Here is a 13,013-nt window from a genome sequence, read left to right on the forward strand (position 1 = left end):
ATGTATGTATATATATGTGTGTGTGTATATATATACATACAGTACTGTATGTATGTATGTATATATATATGTGTGTGTATATATATATACATACAACACTTATATACACACATACAGTACATATCTAATGACCATGACCCAGTCGAGGTGATATACTTCATATATACACACACACATATATAATATATATATATGTGTGTGTGTGTGTGTGTACATTATATAATATGTATTTTATTATTGTTATTATTAATATTATTGTTATTTTATCCATATAATAAATGTGTTAACATGTGAAAGGTGCTTTAAAAAAATACAAGCATGTTTAACACACATAGATTCCCTTCTTTTTTGAAGATAATGATATAAGTTGTTGTATATTACATTATTGTGATGACTTGCATTGGTTGGAATTAGACAGGATTCACAAAAGTTGCCGCAAAGTTCTACAACTTCAAATTTACATTATGGAGGGAAAAAGTCCTCTCCTCTTTCCAATACCACATAAAAGAGGTTAGTTTTTAGCTTCTTATTTGTACATCTTACATAATCCTTTTTATACAGTTTACAAGAAATACATTGGAGTTAACGTTGTGGCCTACAAGCTTGCATGCGCTTTTATTGGAAACCGTGCGGTCGGTCTTTTTGTCAGCCGGTGTGAAGAGGAAGTCTGTTAAAATAAACAAGTGCTTGTCGCCTTTCCTTAAATCTGTTTTTTATAGTAGAATAATAAATATCACATTTGTACTACAATTATATACCAGACTACACTTGTTGTATTGTGTACTTAATTACTAGATGCAGTTAATGATCCTTTGCACTACTAATTCCAGAGAAAAAACTGTATAGTTTTGTCGGTTGCTCAAAAATATGCATAAAAAAATGGAAAAACTTAAAGTAAGCAGAAAGACCAAACAAAAATGTCCAGATACATTAACTGTCTCATCCTTCTGACCTCTGGTGTCTTCTGCAGTCGACATTTATGTTTCGCATTACAGGACTTTTTTCTTGAAATTTGTAACTCTTACAAAAGAAAAATGTCCATTGCAAAGCGTGTTGTTTTTAAAGTGGATATACCGTAAAATATAGATGCATGAAATTGTGTGGATCCTTTGATTGATTGATTGATTGATACTTTTATTAGTAGATTGCACAGTACAGTACATATTCCGTACAATTGACCACTAAATGGTAACACCCCAATAAGTTTTTCAACTTGTTTAAGTCGGGGTCCACCTTCATCAATTCATGGTACAAATATATACTATCAACATAATACAGTCATCACACAAGTCCATCATCATAGTATGTACATTGAATTATGTACAATCTGGGGGGTGAGATGAGGAGCTTTGGTTGATATCAGAACTTCAGAACTTCAGTCATCAACAATTGCATCAACAGAGAAATGTGGACATTGAAACAGTGTAGGTCTTATTTAGTGGGATATGTACAGCCAGCAGAGAACATAGTGAGTTCACATAGCATAAGAACAAGTATATACATTAGAAGTACATTTGAGTTGTTTATAATCCGGGGAGATGGGATGTGAATGGAGGAGGGTATTAGTAAAGTGTTGAAGTTGCCTGGAGGTGTTGTTTTAGAGCGCTTTTGAAGGAATATAGAGATGCACTTACTTTTATACCTGTTGGGAGTGCATTCCACATTGATGTGGCATAGAAAGAGAATGAGTTAAGACCTTTGTTAGATCGGAATCTGGGTTTAACGTGGTTTGTGGAGCTCCCCCTGGTGTTGTGGTTATGGTGGTCATTTATGTTAAGGAAGTAGTTTGACAGTAGAAGCATTTAAGTCTCATCTTAAAACTCATCTGTATACTCTAGCCTTTAAATAGACCTCCTTTTTAGACCAGTTGATCTGCCGCTTCTTTTCTTTCTCCTATGTCCCCCCCTCCCTTGTGGAGGGGGTCCGGTCCGATGACCATGGATGAAGTACTGACTGTCCAGAGTCGAGACCCAGGATGGACCGCTCGTCGGGACCCAGGATGGACCGCTCGCCTGTATCGGTTGGGGACATCTCTACGCTGCTGATCCGCTTGAGATGGTTTCCTGTGGACGGGACTCTCACTGCTGTCTTGGAGCCACTATGGATTGAACTTTCACAGTATCATGTTAGACCCGCTCGACATCCATTGCTTTCGGTCCCCTAGAGGGGGGGGGGGGTTGCCCACATCTGAGGTCCTCTCCAAGGTTTCTCATAGTCAGCATTGTCACTGGCGTCCCACTGAATGTGAATTCTCCCTGCCCCCTGGGTGTGAGTTTTCCTTGCCCTTTTGTGGGTTCTTCCGAGGATGTTGTAGTCGTAATGATTTGTGCAGTCCTTTGAGACATTTGTGATTTGGGGCTATATAAATAAACATTGATTGATTGATTGATTGACATGTACTTCGGTATCAAGGAGGTGTAGCGGATTTTATAGACTAGGCTCAGTGCAAGTTGTTTGTCATTCAAATGGCTGGCAGTGACCTGTTGTTTCTCTCTAAGGTTGCCAGAATGACACTATTGTACAGTTTTCATACACTTTTAATTACACTCCGGGAAGGCATTGGCTTGTCAATGAGAGTGCCATCTGTTTGTGCCATGTTGTGGCCTACTGAACGTGTTCACAGAGATAGGGCACCTGGCAGCAATCCAGAACATGACCTAACCCTGCCACACATACAAGCTCATTTACAACATGTACTTGAGTCGTAGTGGCTATGCAGCACCTAGCGAGCCTGATCCACGATGTAGGAATACTGCCAGATAATAGTCTTGTCCTTCTTGTTTTTTATAACCATTAACTTGTCCTTCATTTGTATGCATTAAGAAGCTGAGTAGTATTTCACGTTTTGACAATTAACTGGTAAATGTCTTATACTTGTATAGCGCTTCAAAGCGCTTTGACACTGTATCTACATTCACCCATTCACACACACACATTAGAATAACACACAAAGTGTGCTACTACGAACATACCAGTCCATTATTTATAAGTTTTAATGTGTTAAAATTTTCAGATATTGTGTTTTTAAAAACAATGGAAATTATTTTTCAAGTAAAGAACAACCCTCCAGCTTGTATTCTTCGGTTATTTCAAATAAGAGGAGAAAACTATAATTCACGAGGCATATTGATTATTGAAATAGGTAAATTAAGAACGAATATAAAATACAAATGTGTTTCAGTTTTAGGAGTTAAATGGCGGAACAAGCTCAGTGATGAGCTGAAGACATGTCATTCTTTGTTAAGGTTTAAGAAAGCCTTGAAAGGTGAAATAATTCCATCCATCCATCCATCCATCATCTTCCGCTTATCCGAGGTCGGGTCGCGGGGGCAGCAGCCTAAGCAGGGAAGCCCAGACTTCCCTATCTCCAGCCACTTCGTCTAGCTCTTCCCGGGGGATCCCGAGGCGTTCCCAGGCCAGCCGGGAGACATAGTCTTTCCAACGTGTCCTGGGTCTTCCCCGTGGCCTCCTACCAGCTGGACGTGCCCTAAACACATCCCTAGGGAGGCGTTCGGGTGGCATCCTGACCAGATGCCCGAACCACTTCATCTGGCTCCTCTCGATGTGGAGGAGCAGCGGCTTTACGTTGAGCTCCTCCCGGATGGCAGAGCTTCTCACCCTATCTCTAAGGGAGAGCCCCGCCACACGGCGGAGGAAACTCATTTCGGCCGCTTGTACCCGTGATCTTATCCTTTCGGTCATGACCCAAAGCTCATGACCATAGGTGAGGATGGGAACGTAGATCGACCGGTAAATTGAGAGCTTTGCCTTCCGGCTCAGCTCCTTCTTCACCACAACGGATCGATACAACGTCCGCATTACTGAAGACGCCGCACCGATCCGCCTGTCGATCTCACGATCCACTCTTCCCCCACTCGTGAACAAGACTCCTAGGTACTTGAACTCCTCCACTTGGGGCAGGGTCTCCTCCCCAACCCGGAGATGGCACTCCACCCTTTTCCGGGAGAGAACCATGGACTCGGACTTGGAGGTGCTGATTCTCATTCCGGTCGCTTCACACTCGGCTGCGAACCGTTCCAGTGAGAGCTGAAGATCCCGGCCAGATGAAGCCATCAGGACCACATCATCTGCAAAAAGCAGAGACCTAATCCTGCGGTCACCAAACCGGATCCCCTCAACACCTTGACTGTGCCTAGAAATTCTGTCCATAAAAGTTATGAACAGAATGGGTGACAAAGGACAGCCTTGGCGGAGTCCAACCCTCACTGGAAACGTGTCCGACTTACTGCCAGCAATGCGGACCAAGTTCTGACACTGATCATACAGGGAGCGGACCGCCACAATAAGACAGTCCGATACCCCATACTCTCTGAGCACTCCCCACAGGACTTCCCGAGGGACACGGTCGAATGCCTTCTCCAAGTCCACAAAGCACATGTAGACTGGTTGGGCAAACTCCCATGCACCCTCAAGAACCCTGCCGAGAGTATAGAGCTGGTCCACAGTTCCACGACCAGGACGAAAACCACACTGAAATAATTGAAAATGATAAAATATAGTAACAATTACTTTCGTCCCATTTGATGTTCCAGGCAATCTATTTTTCAGTGAATGTATAGGATAGGCAAATATAAGCTTTGGCTTCGGCCTATTCCTCTTTCGGTCATTCTTTTTCTTTTTGTGTGTCAATGTGTATGATTGTTAAATATGTCTAATCTATACTGTTGAACTGGTCACACAAAATGGTCGATGGTTGATTATATCAGTGGTTCTCAAGCTTTTTTTCAGTGATGTACCGCCCTGTGAACATTTTTTTAGTTCAAGTACCCCCTCATCAGATCAAAGCATTTTTGGTTGAAAAAAAAAGAGATGACAAAGTAAAATACAGCACTATGTCATCACTTTCTGATTTATTAAATTGTATAACAGTGCAAAAATATTGCTAATTTTGTAGTGGTCTTTCTTGAACTATTTGGAAAAAAAGATATAAAAATAACTAAAAAGTTGTTCAGTTATACATAAAGATTTCTCCACATAGAAGTAATCATCAACTTAAAGTGCCCTCTTTGGGGATTGTAATAGAGATCCATCTGGATTCATCAACTTCATTCTAAACATTTCTTCACAAAAAAAGACATCTTTAAAATCAATATTTATGGAACAAGTCCACAAAAAAATCTAGCTGTCAACGCTGAATATTACATTGTTGCATTTCTTTTCACAGTTTATGAATTTACATTTATATTTTGTTGAAGTATTATTCAATATATATATTCATAAAGGATTTTTGAAACGTTGCTATTTTTTAGAATATTTAAAAAAAAATCTCACATACCCCTTGGCATACCTCCAAGTACCATCATTTGAGAACCACTGGACTATATGACCAAAATAAACTTCTTTCATTCATTAATTCACATTCACACATTGATGGCGGGTGCCATGCAAGGCCCTAACCACGACTCGGGCCGTAACTATCCATCCATCCATCCATTTCCTACCGCTTATTTCCTTTCGGGGTGGCGGGGGGCGCTGGCGCCTATCTCAGCTACAATCGGGCGGAAGGCAGGGTACACCCTGGACAAGTCGCCACCTCATCGCAGGGCCAACACAGATAGACAGACAACATTCACACACTAGGGACCATTTAGTGTTGCCAATCAACCTATCCCCAGGTGCATGTCTTTGGAGGTGGGAGGGGCCTATCCCCAGGTGCATGTCTTTGGAGGTGGGAGGAAGCCGGAGTACCCGGAGGGAACCCACGCATTCACGGGGCCGTAACTAGAATTTAACAAATACCGAAGTCAAAAATGGATTGTCCAAGAGAAGCTTTAAAAGGCTGAAATCATGGATATCCCAGCGCCATATAAATAATAAAAGCTTCCATCTAGGTAGAACTATCACATACAATATTATTTAACATATTTGACAATCATCATGATTTTATAACGGTCCACTTTTTAATGATAATGGTATGTTGACAGCACATTTCTTATATGATAATATTTAAAGTAAAAATGGTCTCCATTGTGTTATGTTGTTGGAGTATGAGCCGGCTGTGCTTGACCAAAGATCGTATATTAAGACAATTATCTACCACATGATGTTGTACAGCGCACACGATGTGCTACACAAATGTATTATCTTCCACCCAACTCTCTCCTTTGAGTCACACATTAAAAGCGTTACTAAAACGGCCTTCTTTCATGTCCGTAACATCGCTAAAATTCGCTCCATTTTGTCCACTAAAGACGCTGAGATCATTATCCATGCGTTTGTTACGTCTCGCCTCGATTACTGTAACGTATTATTTTGGGGTCTCCCCATGTCTAGCATTAAAAGATTACAGTTGGTACAAAATGCGGCTGCTAGACTTTTGACAAGAACAAGAAAGTTTGATCACATTACGCCTGTACTGTATATACCTTTATATACATATATACATACATATATACTGTATATACCTTTATATACATATATACATACATATATACTGTATATACCTTTATATACGTATATACATACATATATACTGTATATACCTTTATATACATATATACATACATATATACTGTATATACCTTTATATACATATATACATACATATATACTGTATATACCTTTATATACGTATATACATACATATATACTGTATATACCTTTATATACATATATACATACATATATACCTATACTGGCTCACCTGCACTGGCTTCCTGTGCACTTAAGATGTGACTTTAAGGTTTTACTACTTACGTATAAAATACTACACGGTCTAGCTCCATCCTATCTTGCCGATTGTATTGTACCATATGTCCCGGCAAGAAATCTGCCTTCAAAGGACTCCGGCTTATTAGTGATTCCCAAAGCCCAAAAAAAGTCTGCGGGCTATAGAGCGTTTTCCGTTCGGGCTCCAGTACTCTGGAATGCCCTCCCGGTAACAGTTCGAGATGCTACCTCAGTAGAAGCATTTAAGTCTCACCTTAAAACTCATTTGTATACTCTAGCCTTTAAATAGACTCCCTTTTTAGACCAGTTGATCCGCCGTTTCTTTTCTTTTTCTCCTATGTCCCACTCTCCCTTGTGGAGGGGGTCCGGTCCGATCCGGTGGCCATGTACTGCTTGCCTGTGTATCGGCTGGGGACATCTCAGCGCTGCTGATCCGCCTCCGCTTGGGATGGTTTCCTGCTGGCTCCGCTGTGAACGGGACTCTCGCTGCTGTGTTGGATCCTCTTTGGACTGGACTCTTGCGACTGTGTTGGATCCACTATGGATTGAACTTTCACAGTATCATGTTAGACCCGCTCGACATCCATTGCTTTCCTCCTCTCCAAGGTTCTCATAGTCATCATTGTCACCGACGTCCCACTGGGTGTGAGTTTTCCTTGCCCTTATGTGGGCCTACCGAGGATGTCGTGGTGGTTTGTGCAGCCCTTTGAGACACTAGTGATTTAGGGCTATATAAGTAAACATTGATTGATTGATTGATATTTACCCTTTGCTTTAACCTGGGAAAAGCTCCTTGATGTGGTGAAACCATCAGAGCAAGTGCAATACAAAACTCAGTTGAGGGGAGGACGATTGTCTGACAGTTTTCTTCTCAAATGACTGACCTTCTCGTGGATTTCCTGCGTGGATTGAGCATCGCAGAAAGCCACCGTCGCGACATCTTTCAGAACAGGCATCTCTATGGTGCAGTCGCGCCCATCCAGCAAAGCCACCAGTGGGCGTGGGTGCATGGGCCCGTTCATGATCGGTGGCCTGATGCCTGTAAACATTTGAATAAGAACAGGTTCAGGTTAGTTCTTTTTAAAGGCACGCTAAAATCCTCCACAGTCCTATAACTAGGACAGAGGTGGGCAGTAAGGCGCTACATTTACTCCGTTACATCTACTTGAGTAACTTTTGGGATAAATTGTACTTCCAAGAGTAGTTTTTATGCAACATACTTTTACTTTTACTTGAGTATATTTCTAGAGAAGAAACGCTACTTTTACTCCGCTCCATTTATCTACATTCAGCTCGCTACTCGCTACTTTTTTTTTTTATCGATCTATTAATGTTTGTTTTGGTTTTTCAAAGTAGGATCCCCAATCACATGCAGTCACTGGTCACGTTGGACCAATCAAACAGAGCCAGGCGGTCACATGACCGTCACACGTAAAACCCGACTTAAGCAAGTTGAAAAACTTATTGGGGTGTTACCATTTAGTGGTCAATTGTGCAGAATATGTACTGTACTGTGCAATCTACTAATACAAGTTTCAATCAATCAATCAAAAGTGTAAAGGAAAAAAGACACTTTTTATTTCAACCGTACTTCCCGTCAAAAGCCTAAAGACCGATCGCACAGTTCCGGTCTTCACAATAAAAGCGCCGCTCCATCGCGCCTGCGCTAACAAAATAAGAGTCTCCGAAAGCCAGCGCAAACAAGCTAGCAAGCTACGTAGTTAGCCGCCAATGTAGTTCTTATAAAGTGTATAAAAACGAATATGGAAGCTGGACGAATAAGATGCCAAAAACCAACGAGTTTCATGTGGAATTAGAAAGAAAAGAGGAACTTTATTTTCTCCTCCATTTGAAAACGTGGACGTTATCACCAATACTGTCTGATTCCAATCAATGCAAGTCATCAGAATCAGGTAATACACCAACTTATATTCTTGTCTTCATTAAAGATAGGAATCTATGTGTTAAACATGCATGTATATTCATTAAAACACTTTTAACATGTCAACAAAAACAGCAAAATAAATAAATATAAATTATATACTGTATATATATATGTATGCGTATATATATATATATATATGTATGTATGTATATATATATATCATATGTATGTGTATGTATATGATATGTGTGTGTATGTATATATGAAGTAGATCACCTCAACTTGGTCATTTATTAAGTAATTGATTAACTTTACAAATCTTATTGGGGTGTTACCATTTAGTGGTCAATTGTACAGAATATGTACTGTACTGTGCAATCTACTAATAAAAGTATCAATCAATCAATCAATCAATCAATCAATCAATGCCTACTGAGCCTATGGTGCTGTTAAGTTATTGTGGCTCAATGTGCCTTATTTTTTTTATTTTAATGTGGTATTATTTAATATATATTATTGTTTTAGTTGCTTAAGAGATATTCCTGGCTCTGAATTTGCTCATTGCTATTTTTACGTTTTTGTGCATTATTTGTTGCCGTAATCAGGTTACTCATCAGTTACTCAGTACTTGAGTAGTTTTTTCACAGCATACTTTTTACTTTTACTCAAGTAAATATTTGGGTGACTACTCCTTACTTTTACTTGAGTAATACATCTCTAAAGTAACAGTACTCTTGCTTGAGTACAATTTCTGGCTACTCTACCCACCTCTGAATTAGGGTTATCTTCAACAAAGGTTTTTTATAGTTTAATCTGATTCGTCAGAGTTTTACCTATTTTCTACGATCAATCATCAAAACATTCTTTAAATGGTAGCATATATGCTATACACTGTATGCATGTATGGGGATCCGCCCAAATAAACAATATCATATCCAATATTATCCACCCAAAAATGCTTAAATACTAATATAAAAAAAAAAATAAGGCAGAGATTGGATAATTTAGTGCGGTCCTCAGATCAGCTCTGGCGCCAAAGAAGATGATCAAACCTGACTATTTTAATCAGGGGTGTCAAAGTCAAACACAGAGTGGGCCAAAATTTTAAACTGAACAAAGCCGCGGGCCAAGGTTGAACAAATTAACCTTTTAATAGGGACCCAAACAAGTTTTGCATTGAATATTGAACAAGCAAGGCTTATATAACTTTATAGTGACATGCAAAATCCAGTTTCAAATAATAATAATAATAATTAAAAAAATATCAATGGCATATCAAATAAAATTTAAATAAAAATGTTATGCCTTTTTTTCTATTTGCAATCTTCCGAGGTAAATATCCAATTTTTTCCACAGGCTAATAATACATTTGAAAATAAAATAACAATAATGAATGAACCAAACTTTCAAGCTTTGAAGTAGCAAGAGAAAATGCATGAATAAAACGTTAATTATTGGTCAGTTTGCTGGAAGTTTCCCGGAAGAGTTGTGCTGCAAGGGGTCCTGGGTATTTGTTCTGTTGTGTTACGGTGCGGATGTTCACCCGAAATGTGTCTTTTTCATTCTTGTTTGGTGTGGGTTCACAGTGTGGCGCATATTTGTAACAGTGCTAAAGTTGTTTATACGGCCACCCTCAGTGTGACCTGTATGACTGTTGACCAAGTATGCATTGCATTCACTTGTGCGTATGTGTGTGTGTAAAAGCCACAAATATTATGTGACATGTTGTTAGTATGGAGGAAAAGCGGACGTGGCGACAGGTTGTAGAGAACGCTAAAGGCAGTGCCTTAAATGCACGCCCCCAATATAGTTGTCCAGGTGGAAATCGGTAGAAATTCAGGAGAATGGTTGCCCCGGGAGATTTTCGGGAGGGGCACTGAACTTCAGGAGTCTACCGGGAAAATGAGGAGGGTTGGCAAGTATGAGTATTAGCGGTGAATGCGGTGTTACAGCGGCACCGACGCTGTATAACACCGGCGGGCCAGCTCTAATGCTAAATTGATATTGTCTCAAGGGCCAAATTAAATTACTAGGCGGGCCAGAGTTTGACACCCATGATCTAAATGGTAAATGGGTTATATTCGTTGTGCGCTTTTCTACCTTCAAGGTACTCAAAGCGCTTTGACACTATTTCCACATTCACCCATTCACACACACATTCACACACTGATGAAGGGAGCTGCCATGCGAGGCGCTAACCACCACCCGTCAGGAGCAAGGGGTGAAGTGTCTTGCTCAAAGACACAAAGGACGTGACAAGGTTGGTAGAAGGTGGGGATTGAACCAGTAACCCTCGGGTTGCTGGCCCCGCCACTCTTCTGGCCCCATCTAGAGGAATTAAAAACTGTAACAAAGTTTCCGTAGGTGAACGAGCCGAAAGATAATAATGGAAGAATAATTACCAGAGGAGAGCATTGAGGGAGGCTTCCTGCCTGAGCTAACAGGTTGAAGCTCCACACTGGCTGCTGGCACGCTGGGCTTCATGCCCAACAGGAACCTTCGGTCTGGCAACAGCACGTTTAGTTGGGCCCCGTGTGCCCCATCTCGGAACATCATCTCAACACACCTGCTGTACGCCGAGGGCTTCGGGGTACTCAGCTTGTCTCCCTTGACCCGCGAGGGGTTCAATGTCTGATGATTCTATTGCGAGGTTGATACTTAAACCCGACAGAACTGAACTTGGGAACAGGTGTTGTAGATGTCCCCCACATTTCTAAAGACCTCATTGGTGATATCAGACCTCAACATTTAAGGATGATAACAGTGGTCCCCTCTTTATCTTTGACGAGAGCGGTGACCATCAGTCGGAATCAAATTTAGCCATTTTCTCTTACTTCACCAGATCAACTCTGGTGCCGAGAAGGCAATCAGAGCTTACTATCGCAAGGAATTAAAAGTTGTAACACAGTTTCCGTAGATGAACCAGCAGAAGAAAGATAATTACCGTTGCCCCAGGGGAGCAGTGAGGGAGGCTACCTGCCTGAGCTAACTTGGGTAGTCATTTTCCCTTACTTCGTCATCTCATTGTTTTACCAGCAGACATCATTAGTTATTTGAAACATTAAGACAACAGTGAGAGACCATGACTTGGCAATCGGAAGGGGAGAAGGATGGAGATTGAGATTCTGCTGACTTTCCCCATAACTATTTTGTAATGGTTTTGCTTCTGTGATTAGCAGACTGGTGACCCCAGTAATCAACTGCCTCTGCGTTTCCACTGGAAATATTCCTGTTTCCTCTCAAATGTCCTTCCAGTGGAGTCACTAAATGTTCCCGTTGCATGAAAGCACACGTCAACAAAGTAGCCAAATTGTTAAAGCAGTCTTTTTCAAATCTCCATTCTGATATCGCTCTAATGTCCTTAGTACCAAATATTCAAAAGTACCAGTCTTGTTGTGATTTGAGCATCCATCCATCCATCCATTTTCTACCGCTTATTCCCTTTCGGGGTTGCGGGGGGCGCTGGCGCCTATCTCAGCTACAATCGGGCGGAAGGCGGGGTACACCCTGGACAAGTCGCCACCTCATCGCAGGGCCAACACAGATAGACAGACAACATTCACACTCACATTCACACACTAGGGCCCATTTAGTGTTGCCAATCAACCTATCCCCAGGTGCATGTTTTTGGAAGTGGGAGGAAGCCGGAGTACCCGGAGGGAACCCACGCAGTCACGGGGAGAACATGCAAACTCCACACAGAAAGATCCCGAGCCTGGATTTGAACCCAGGACTGCAGGACCTTCGTATTGTGAGGCAGACGCACTAACCCCTCTGCCACCGTGAAGCCCTGATTTGAGCATTTTAGAGAAATTGTGCCTCTTTTCACACTAGTGGTGGAGTATCCCTAAGACTCCTCTTCCTGTTGCACTAAGATTATTTGAGTTGATATTCAACTGCAGTGTTATTATGCATTAGTGGGAGGAAACTGATGTGTAATAAATCTGTTGTTTCCTGTCAAGTGAAAATGGACTAACATGTAATATAAACTCTAGAGATAGTATACTTATCCAAGCTAACTCTTGATATTCTCTATAGTAGGGGTCACCAACTGACCAAGATGAGTCGCCCGCTGGCCTGTTCTAAAAATAGCTCAAATAGCAGCACTTACCAGTGAGCTGCCTCTATTTTTTAAATTTTGTTTATTTACTAGCAAGCTGGTCTCGCTTGGCTCGACATTTTTAATTCTAAAAGAGACAAAACTCAAATATAATTTGAAAATCCAAGAAAATATTTTAAAGACTTGGTCTTCACTTGTTTAAATAAATTCATTTATTGTTTTACTTTGCTTCTTATAACCTTTAGAAAGACAATTTTAGAGAAAAAATACAACCTTAAAATTTTTTAAACACATACCTTTTTACCTTTTAAATTCCTTCCTATTCTTTCCTGAGAATTTAAATACATTTTCAATTGAATTTATTTTTTTTATTGTAAA

General features: G+C 40.7%; 1 protein-coding gene across 3 annotated transcripts in view; it reads right to left on the bottom strand.

The window, feature by feature from the left end:
• The window catches only part of LOC133546044 (C-terminal-binding protein 1), a 44,471-nt gene that overhangs the window by 14,523 nt on the left and 16,935 nt on the right, over positions 1-13,013 (bottom strand). For all 3 annotated transcript variants that reach the window (XM_061891861.1, XM_061891863.1, XM_061891862.1), the window contains exon 2: positions 7,575-7,729. In XM_061891861.1, coding sequence (XP_061747845.1) covers positions 7,575-7,729 — 155 coding nt within the window. The remainder of the gene's footprint in view (positions 1-7,574; positions 7,730-13,013) is intronic.

The sequence above is a fragment of the Nerophis ophidion genome, linkage group LG29 (assembly GCF_033978795.1).
Source record: "Nerophis ophidion isolate RoL-2023_Sa linkage group LG29, RoL_Noph_v1.0, whole genome shotgun sequence".
Lineage (NCBI taxonomy): Eukaryota > Metazoa > Chordata > Actinopteri > Syngnathiformes > Syngnathidae > Nerophis > Nerophis ophidion.